The sequence below is a fragment of the Ranitomeya variabilis genome, chromosome 6 (assembly GCF_051348905.1).
Source record: "Ranitomeya variabilis isolate aRanVar5 chromosome 6, aRanVar5.hap1, whole genome shotgun sequence".
Classification (NCBI taxonomy): domain Eukaryota; kingdom Metazoa; phylum Chordata; class Amphibia; order Anura; family Dendrobatidae; genus Ranitomeya; species Ranitomeya variabilis.
This window is the reverse complement of record NC_135237.1, coordinates 75,884,903-75,895,520: the sequence shown is the minus strand read 5'-3', so window position 1 is coordinate 75,895,520 and position 10,618 is coordinate 75,884,903. Positions and strand designations below refer to the sequence as shown.

Genomic DNA, 10,618 nt, shown 5'->3' with positions numbered 1-10,618 from the left:
TTACTACAAGACAACACAACTAAAAAATATATAATAAACTTATACAAGTAGAAAATTCTGAGGTAATTCTGGTTTGAGGTGGTTTATGGTCATGAAATTTTTTTTTTCAACTGTATTTTATTTCTTGTATTGTAAGTTAACGCGTTGGATGAACACACTGCCAGGTGGTCAGTGTCATCCAGCACGTGAGAAGGTTGACCTTGGAAGCCACAAAAAATGTGTTTATGTCTTTTTTTTTTTCTCTTAAGAAAAAAATAAACATTGCTTGCTTTGCAGATGACAAAAAAAAATTGTATCCGAGAATTGAATCAGCAGCATCAGAAACATTCTCTGATTTGGGCAAAATTCGGGCAAATTGAGTTGGATCTGAATATGCACCAAGCTAGGTTTTTTTTAGATTTTTTTCCACTTTGAGATACAGAGAAAGGCAGCCTTTTCGGCCTCATTCAGACGTCCGTTTTTCATACACGTGTAATAGCTGTTTTTTCCATTATTATTCCCACAAACTCATTAGGTGATGAGGCTGTTCACAGGTCCATGATTCTTTATGGATTGTGGGTCAACCAAAACAATCAGGTAGAAGTGTTTATTTTTGATCCGAGTCATGGGACAAAATCACACGTTCAAGGAGAAGCTTTGCAATTTTTTTGGCATTTGAGAAAAATCACTGATGGAAAAAAACATATACACTGATCAAATACTGATGATGAAAATTTGATCCAGCACATTGATGAAAATCAGTCTAGTTGTTTTTTCTCCAAGCATGAGAAATAGAAAATAGAAAAACGGGCAACTGAATGAGGCTTCAGTGACATGATGGATCGCAGAAGTCGGCCAAAGCATTTTAGCTCATGTTGACTGAATGGTTGTTAAAGCTTTTATTGGCTACTAATCCCACGACCTGTTGACGAAGATTAAATAATCTGGTTACCTACAAAGACAGTTGACTTATATATATATCAAACTGTCCAGCGTAAGTAACCTAGGGTGCCATCCCACCATATTATCCTGTGTGAAGAGCAGGACCTTCCTTTCTCGGTAAGGATTTCCTACGGCAAAGCTTTGCACTTGACCAGCATCCTTCCCCTTTTAATAAAGTTACCTGAGAAGTAGCTTTGTAGCGTTAAATCATTTGCCGATTGATGCAAAGTACAACCACAGTCTGCCCAGCCCACGCATCCAACCTCAATATTTAGCTCTCCGACGAGAGGGAACATTCGGTTTCTAGTTTCTCTACATGTTACAAAGACACCCGTTAAGATCCGCAAAAGACACAACAGACGTTTTTTTTGGAGCAAGATATCCTGAAGTAAATACGGTTATCGAAAAGGATTCCTGTTGGTGGAAGGTGTATCTTATGTAACAGTCTTCAGCTTACTACAAAGTTTGCAGCATTTTTTTTTTTTTTAGTGGATCTCCTGCGGGTCCCCTTCTGAGGTCGCACATTATGAGAAACCAACAGTGTTTCTAAAAAGGAGTTTGTTGAGGTTCTGAAGTACCTTCACCTTTCTGCATTCAAAAGTCGGCACCTGAATGCTTGCTGAGATGTTTTTTTTTTCCTGTGTTTTTTTTTTTTAATATACAACAAAACAACGTGCTGGTAAAATTGATCCAAACTGCCCACTCCTCCCCCCACAAGAAACCAAATATTAAAAATAAAAAAAGATAATAAAAAGTCAAGGTAAAATAGCAGCTGCATTCATGGGTCTGTGGATGCGTATGTTGTTTTTTTTTCCTTTTTTTTTTTAGTTTATATACAAATTATTTTTTTGTGTTATTTTTCTTCAGTGTTTTAAAACGAGTCTGGAAAGACAAATGTAACAAATGACTCAGATACTGGACTCTTTGGGCGGCAAGTCCACGTTGGTGACAGATGTAACAATGGAAACAAGGTAGTCCGAGGTAGTGCCGTTCACCAATTTGCGGATCTGAGAAATACGTTCCTCAACACATCCAGCAGAGAGCCGAGCTTCCGCATCATGGTCCCAGCACTCTTCAATGGTGACACATAACTGTGCCAAACCCTGGTGAGGATAAAGAAGATTAAATGAGTGAGAAACTTGTGGTTATTACAAATTTCCAAACTTCTGTCACATCAGACATACAAACTCCAGTTTGTGCTGTATATTTGGCCACAGAGAACAGAACATAGAGATGCAACATCTTGGTCATAAAAAGCTTTTCTAAAAATATTGACGGTTCAGCGGACTGTGTAAAGCAGAGGTGGGAAACGCCAGCTTTTTTTCTGCCAAGGGCCATTTGGTTATATAAACTATTCTTCGAGGACCACACACATTGTGTGCCAACTTTGCCCACAAAGTAATCTTGCACGCACCTCATCTGTTATGATCCGGTGACCTTGGAGCCGCATGAAAACTTTCTCTGGAGTCGGTGGAACCTGTACTGACCGCAAATCCTGAACTAACACCGCAACTAGAAGTAGCCGTGGGGTGTGCCTAACAAACCCTAGACACCTCGACACAGCCAGAGGACTAAATACCCCTATAGATGGAAATAGGAATGCTATCTTGCCTCAGAGCAGACCCCCAAAGGATAGGCACCCCCCACGAATAATGACTGTGAGTAGGAGAAGAATAGACACACGCAGGTAGAAAACAGGATTTAGCAAAAGAGGCCACTCTAGCTAAATAGGAAAGGATAGGACAGATTACTAGGCGGTCAGTATTAAAACCCTTCCAAAAATATCCACAACAGATAATACAAAAAGTTCCACAATCTAACTAAAGACATGGAATGTATATCTGCCACTCCAGAGAATCCAGCAAGACTGAGAAAATACTGACACAATCTAAGCTGGACAAGAAAACACAGAGAATAGCACTGAATTGTGAAGCACACAGCATGTGTGCCACAGGAAAAAAAAAACCAGACACTTCTCTTTGCTGATTTGGCAGAATGACAGGAGGAACCAGGCAGAGGTCCAACACCTCCCAACAACAATTGAACACTGGCAAGGACTAATGAATCCTGCACACCTAAATACCCCAGTCAGAACTGCAATCAGCAGACACACCTGACCAGGACTGCAACCCAGGGACAACTGCATTACCACCCACTACCACCGGAGGGAACCCAAAAGCAGAATTCACAACACTCATCGTTCAGTGGTGAATGCTGCATGAGTGTGCTTACAGAACAAGAATAAATTAAAAAAGCCAGTGGCCATCAAAACACAGCTGCCGGCCCAAGCACGGTGGTCCCCATGAATCTGCCCGGGGGCCAGAGTAAAGCCAAACTGTAAATGGCCCACCCATGGTCTAAAGAGTATGGGGACACCAGCCAAATGATGGTTGTGAGAGATGTTGATCGTACATGTCCAATTTTGGAATGCCAAACACATTGTTCTCCCAGAGATAAGCCACCGGCTGATGTGTCAGTTGGCAGTGCTCTCTTAGAAATCAAAGGATCGCTTGGCCAAATGAGCTCTTCTGTGTATGGGAGAGTCGGCCAAGATGGCTGAGGACAGAGTCATTGATCGGCCAACAGACATCTAATGTGTATGGTCGGCCTTTGTCAATTGTCAATTTTCATTGTCTGAAAAAAACAAAACTCAAATTGTAACAATGATTTTCTAAGAACAGTAAATAAACACTTACTGGGTGTTTTAGCCAGTGTTCTTTGAATGCCGGTCGCATCTTTTTGTGAACTACTACTTCCTGCAGATCTTCTAAGGATGGATGCTGACCAATCTCCTCTTCGAAGGGCAACATGTACTCATCGACAGGCCCTGGAGGCATTGAAGTACACAAACCATTAGCTAAATCGGCTTCAAGTTTTAGGTCACCTATGTTCTATGGCATAATTCTCATATAGGGGTTACCTTTCACTGTAATTCTATATGTATTCACAAAGAGATCTCTACTCAAGAGTGATCTCTGCAGAACAACAAGTATCAGCCCAATATTAGGCGTCAACCGCGGCTGTTAAACTGTAACCATCGTTTGGATTTGTATTTTATTACTCAATACATGAAAACAAAGTTATATTACAAAGTCGCCTATTGGAGAAATCTGCTTCTTTCTCCTCCTGGATTAATCATTCACTCTCAATTCTGAGGTAACATCGGTGTTCTATGATGAGAGATGTTCACATTACCGAGATGACAGCTGGGGTTTTCAAAATTCTATGGAGAAGGAGGAGCCAGAGGCCGACCGGCATTCTGACGCAAGTTCTTCTGACAGTTACAGCTCTCCATAGAACTTCATGAGCATCAACTGCCATCTCCTATCTCAGTAATGGGAACACCTGCATTCACTAAAGACAGTTTACTCGTGAATTGAGAATTTTGAAAATGAAAGATCAGTTCGAAAGGAGAAAAAAAAAAGTTCTCTCATAATAAATGCGACAGTTATTTTTTTCTTCTTGTGTAGTTTAAAAAAAAAATAAACTGTGAAAACGACTGCCAAGTGCCAATCATCAAGCTAAAAATCAGTGAACGTGTGACAGCCTGTCTGCACCGGCCGATCTTAAATGGTCTATCAGCACAAAATGACTTGTCAAACCAAGTTCAGGCGCTCAGTGCACCCTTGTGTGGTCAAACATTTAGAGCGCGTTTCTATGTGAACAAAACAATAGGCAACACGATTGTTCTGTGTGTGCATAGAATACCAAGTTATCGGCAGCACGTCTTGTTTACACAGGCCGGTGTGCTGTCGATAACGATAATTTTTAAGTCGGTTTAAAAATAATCGTACCCAACGAATGAATATTTCTCTATATGTTTCTCTGTCAATAGAAGACTGCCAGTCTGACAGTCAGGAACCAGCATTCTTAGGCATGCGCATGCTCCAATTAGTAACCCATTTAACAGCAGCGTAATAAGCGTAATAACTAGAAATAAACATTTTTTTTTATTTTATTTTTAGCTATACAGAAAATTAACCCCTCCATTACCCCCCACCCCCCAAAAAAACAAAACAAACCCATAAGTTTTCTCAACCTTGATTTAGGACAAAATAGGTCTTTCTATAATGTCACATTCCCTGTGAAGGGAAGAAATCTAGAGCTTTAGAGGGTGCTCAGTTAGATTAGAGGGTGCTCAGTTAGACTTTTTCATTTTTTTATACCACAATTTAACAATCCGATGCCCACATTAACTATGAAGAACATGGAAGTTTCTAGATTGACAACCAGAATTTTCTAGGTATTGCACTGGAAAATTGATATGATGCATTTACCACATTAATTAAAGCAAATTGGTAACTTTCTCGTTTTCAGGATTGACCCTTGGCAATCATTGCAATCGCCTCGATTTGTTCATATCCCAACACGAATTGTGAAATGTGAACAGATGATGCAGTCCTATAACACTGAGACATTAAATATTACGTTTTTTTTTTTTTTTAAAAAAAAGGTAATTATTAGATGTGAACAAAGTTTAAAAGTTTGTTTTGGGCTTGATTCATCCAAACAGTATGAATTGTCACAAATCAAAAGTGCCCTGAAAAGACATTTATCCCTGAGGTTTCTCCAGATCCTAAAGAATAATAAAAGGCAATAGCTGAAAGATTGTAGTCACCTGCCCTAGTTCAGATATTCCGCTCCATGGTCTTTGGGTCTTCTGGCACTGACGAGGCCTCAACATCACTGGCTGTCAGCGCCAAAAGACTCAAAGGTTGGAAGATGAAGACCAGAAACGGAGATCACATTATCTATAATGAAACGGTTTGGCAGGACACATGAACATATTCCTTTATTGTTTTGTTTTTTTTTTAAAAAACCTTTTAGACCCTTTAAAGAAACCAGCAAAATGGAGCCTGCCGGAATTCATGCAGAAATTGAGTAACTAAAAATTTTTAACAAATTTGATTAGCTGCGAATCGATTGGCTCATCTCTATTCAGTGGAATCTGAAAAGTTCCCGTGTCAGCATAAGACTGACTGGTATGCTCTGACCGTTCATAATGAAGGCTCGTAATACATGTCAGCATATACAGCTCTGGCAAAAATTAAGATAACAGTGCAAAATGTTCCGTTTGTCTGACTTTTCTCTTTATAGGTGTATTTTTGAGTAAAATGTAAATTGTTCTTTAATTCTATAAACTTCTGACAACGTCTCCGAAGTTCCAAGCAATAAATTTTGTATTTTTTTCTGAAAAGGAGAAATGATCAAAATTAATAAAAAACAGTGCTTTCAGACCTCAAATAATGGAAAGAAAACAAGTTCATAATCATTTAGAAACAACAATACTAATGTTTTAACTCAGGAAGAGTTCATAAATCAATATTTTGCGGAATAACCATGATTTTTAATCACAGCTTTCATGCATCTTGGCATGCTTTCCACCAGTCTTTCACACTGCTCCTGGCGTAAAAATTTAATTACATTCTTCTTTGTTTGATGGCTCGTGACTATCCATCATCCTCTTGATTACATTCCAGAGGTTTTCAGTGGGGTTCAGGTCTGGAGATTGGGCTGCCCATGACAGGGTTTACATGTGGTGGTCTCTTAACTTTTGCCAGAGCTGTATTTCCAAAAACTGCAACCAGTACAGGAATGTTATGTATTTTTCCATGTTGGCATTTGTGGACATAACCATTTTAAAGATGAATTACTTTGATAATTTTACATTCCAATCCTACTAGAAAGCTGTGCTGGTCACATAGCCCCTAGAGGACCCTAAACACTCACCGTCAGCAGCGGTACACCTGGACACAGTTTCCCAGAGCACCAGTCCCATAGCATACATGTCTATCCTGAGAAAAGAATCTCGTTGGAAGTTAATTGCTCCCTCCAGCACCTCCGGAGCCATGTACCGCCTGGTGCCAACCTAGGTGTATAAACAGCATGCGCAGCATTAGATCACAGAATATTCTTTCAGGTTTATAGCCCATATCATCTATATAGTGTAGGCGACACGTGAACATACACTTTTGTTAATCCAATTCCATAAGACGGAAATTTCAAATATACATTTGTCATCAGAATCTTTAGTGGAATCCGCAGATTTCAAGAGGACCTGTTGTCCATCTAATGTAAAAAGAGGTGTCTCCTGCTTACCGACCTTGGTGTCCATATAAAAATTAAAGGCGTAAGTCATGCCCAGTCCACCCCGGGAATGCTCCAACCCCAAGGCTGTGGAGTCAGAGTCCATTTTGGTGGCACTGGAGTCTATATAAAATGGACCGACTCCGAAAATATATAATAAATTGGGTACAATAATTTCATACATGATGTGCTGTAAATGTTTTCATAAGAATTTGGGAAAGTTATGAAATGTCCTATAAATGTCTGTTCTGTTCCTGATCTAAGGATCTGGGCTTTAAGTTGAGATGAATCTGTGCTGCACTTTTTGTACATGCTCAGTAGTGACCAGTGCTGTGGGGTCGGATTTGAGAATCATGGAAATTGAGGAGTTGGAGGTTTGGTTTACCGACTCGACAGCACTGTCCAACGCTGCCCCCGAACTTCCCCAGCCCAGGAAATGCATTTGAAAAATCATAAAGGTCCCATAACATTTTAGGATGGGATGCTGTTACTTTCCCTTACTAAGAACACAGGCATGCCTCATTAAAGCCAAGTGACCAAATGTCTATCGTGGGTGGGGAGGGATACATGTCAGCTGAGCAAGCAATCTAAATGGAGTGATTTTGAATATAGAAATCTACTAATAGTTTACAGAAAAAGCTGTTCCTAATGTATAGGAAGATAAACAGAATTACCTGTCCGTGAGTATCTCCAGGAGGTTTTCCAGGTTCAAACCGAACAGCTAATCCAAAATCTGCCAAAATTGCTGTCAAGTCGTTTTTCAGCAAAACGTTTTTACTTTTGAAATCCCTATACAAAGAAAAGAAAAGAAAAATGAAACATACAGAAGCAGATTTGTCCTGCTCAACAGAAGTAATGAAACGATCATATATTTGGGTATTCTGAAATGCAAATCACCAGGGTGGAATGTGATACAACATCAGAAGGCCCGGGAAGCGGTAGAGGCACCGAGGATGCCGGCCACAGAGGTGAAGTCAGTTTGCAATAGAGGACTGCGCAAGGGGTAGGAACGATCAGATTGAATTCCTTAAGGCTATGTGCCAACGTTCAGGATTTCTTGCAGAAATTTCCTGAGCAAAACCGGACATTTTCTGCAAGAAATCCGCATGCTTTTTCTTTTTACGCGTTTTTGTGCGTTTTTGACACTTTTTTCCGGATCTTCCCAATGCATTAAATAGCGGGAAAAAAGCAAAAAATCCGCAAAATTAATGAATATGCTGCGTTTTTTACCGCGATGCATTTTTTTTTCGCGGAAAAAAAACACATCATGTGCACAAAAATTGCAGAATGCATTCTAAATGATGGGATGCATAATGTATGAGTTTTTAATAGCGCTTTTATAGTGAAAAAATTTTGAAAAAAAAAAAAAAAGGCAAAAAATCAGCAACGTGTGCACACAGCCTAAATACCAAATTAAGCTTTTTTGTAATAGGCGATTACTAGAAAATTTAAAACAGCCGCTAACTTGTTATACTGACACAAACCTGTCCCAGAATATCAACAGGACCATTGCTGTGAGCATGTGCAATACGAGGCTCCCTTCTGTGATCTGGAGATAATCTATAACACGCACTGTCAAGATGTCTCCAGGTCACAACAGCAGCTCAGCATGATGACAGACATGGTGGACAGCAGTGTGAGCAGCCTCTTACCATAACAATCCAAGTAATGCCAGTATCATATACACTACGTTTCTAAAGTTTAGGGTCATCCAGACAATTTAGTGTTTTTCATGAAAACTCATACTTTTATTAATCAAATGAGTTGCCAAATGAATTTAATATCTAGTCCAGACATTGACAAGGTTCGAAAATACATTTTTTATTTGAAATAAAAATTTTCTCCTTCAAACTTTGCTTTCGTCAAAAAATGCTCCCTTTGCAGCAATTCCAGCATTGCAGACCTTTGGCATAATAGAAGTTAATTTGCTGAGGTAATCTGGAGAAATTTCACCCCATGCTTCCAGAAGCTCCTCCCACAAGTTGGTTTGGCTTGATGGGCACTTTTTGTGTACAATACAGTCAAGCTGCTCCCACAACAGCTCAATGGGGTTGAGATCTGGTGACTGCGCTGGCCACTCCATTATACATAGAACACCAGCTGCCTGCTTGTTCCCTAAATAGTTCTTGCATAATTTGGAGGTGTGCTTTGGGTCATTGTCCTGTTGTAGGATGAAATTGGCTCCAATCAAGCGCTGTCCACAGGGTATGGCATGACAAAATGGAGTGATAGACCTTCCTCATTCAAAATCCCTTTTTTTCCTTGTACAAATTTCCCACTTTACCAGCACCAAAGCAACCCCAGACAATCACATTACCTCCACCATGCTTGACAGATAGCGTCAGACACTCTTCCAGCATCTTTTCAGTTGTTCTCAGAAATGTTCTTCTGTGTGATCCAAACACCTCAAACTTGGATTAGTCTGTCCAGAACTAGTGATGAACGAAAATACTCATTGCTCGGGTTTTCCCGAGCACGCTCGGGTGGTCTCCGAGTATTTGTGACTGCTCGAAGATTTAGTTTTTGTTGACACAGCTGCATGATTTACAGCTACTAGCCAGCCCGACTATATGTGGGGGTTGCCTGGTTGCTAGGGAATCCCTACATGTAATCAAGCTGTCTAGTAGCTGTAAATCATGCAGCTATGGCAAGGAAAACTAAATCTCCGAGCAGTCACAAATACTCGGAGACCACCCGAGCATGCTCGGGAAAACCCGAGCAAAGAGTATACTCGCTCATCACTATCCATAACACTTTTTTCCAATCTTCCTCTGTCCAATGTCTGTGTTCTTTTGTCCATAATAATCTATTCCTTTTATTAGCCAGTCTCAGATAAGGCTTTTTCTTTACCACTCTGCCCTGAAGGCCAGCATCCCGGAGTCGCCTCTTCACTGTAAACGTTGACACTGGCGTTTTGTGTGTACTATTTAATGAAGCTGCCAGTTGAGGACCTGTGAGGCGTCGATTTCTCAAATTACAGACTCTAATGTACTTGTTTTGTTGCTAGTTGTGCAGCGGGGCCTGCCACTTCTCTTTCTACTCTGGTTAGAGCCTGTTTGTGTTCTCCTCTGAAGGGAGTAGTACACACTGTTGTAGGAAATCTTCAGTTTTTTGGCAATTTCTCGCATGGAATAGCCTTCATTTCTAAGAACAAGAATAGACTGTCAAGTTTCACATGAAAGTTCTTTTTTTCTGGCCATTTTGAGTGTTTAATGGAACCAACAAATGCAATGCTCCAGATTCTCAACTAGCTCAAAGGAAGGTCAGGTTTATAGGTTCTCTAAACAGCCAAACTGTTTTTAGCTGTGCTAACATACTTGCACAAGGGTTTTCAAGGGTATTCTAACCATCCATTAGCCTTCTTACACAGTTCGCAAACACAAAGTACCATAAGAACACTGGAGTAATGGTTGTTGGAAATGGGCCTCTATATACCTATGAAGATATTGCATTACAAACCAGACGTTTGAGGCTAGAATAGTCATTCACCACATTAACAATGTATAGAGTGTATTTCTGAATCATATAATGTTCGCTTCATTGGAAAAAAACTGCTTTTCTTTAAAAAATAAGGAAATTTCTAAGTGACCCTAAACTTTTGAACGGTAGT

The 10,618-nt window shown here is 40.1% G+C and overlaps 1 protein-coding gene across 1 annotated transcript in view; it reads right to left on the bottom strand.

The window, feature by feature from the left end:
• Positions 1–1,722: 1,722 nt before the first annotated feature.
• ACVR2B (activin A receptor type 2B) overlaps positions 1,723–10,618 on the bottom strand; it is a 197,071-nt gene continuing 188,175 nt past the window's right edge. Inside the window, exons 8-11 of the mRNA XM_077268673.1 lie at positions 7,683–7,797; positions 6,652–6,790; positions 3,618–3,748; positions 1,723–2,024 (exon numbers count right to left, since the gene is read on the bottom strand). Of these exons, the coding sequence (XP_077124788.1) occupies positions 1,830–2,024; positions 3,618–3,748; positions 6,652–6,790; positions 7,683–7,797 (580 nt within the window). The 3' untranslated portion in view covers positions 1,723–1,829. The remainder of the gene's footprint in view (positions 2,025–3,617; positions 3,749–6,651; positions 6,791–7,682; positions 7,798–10,618) is intronic.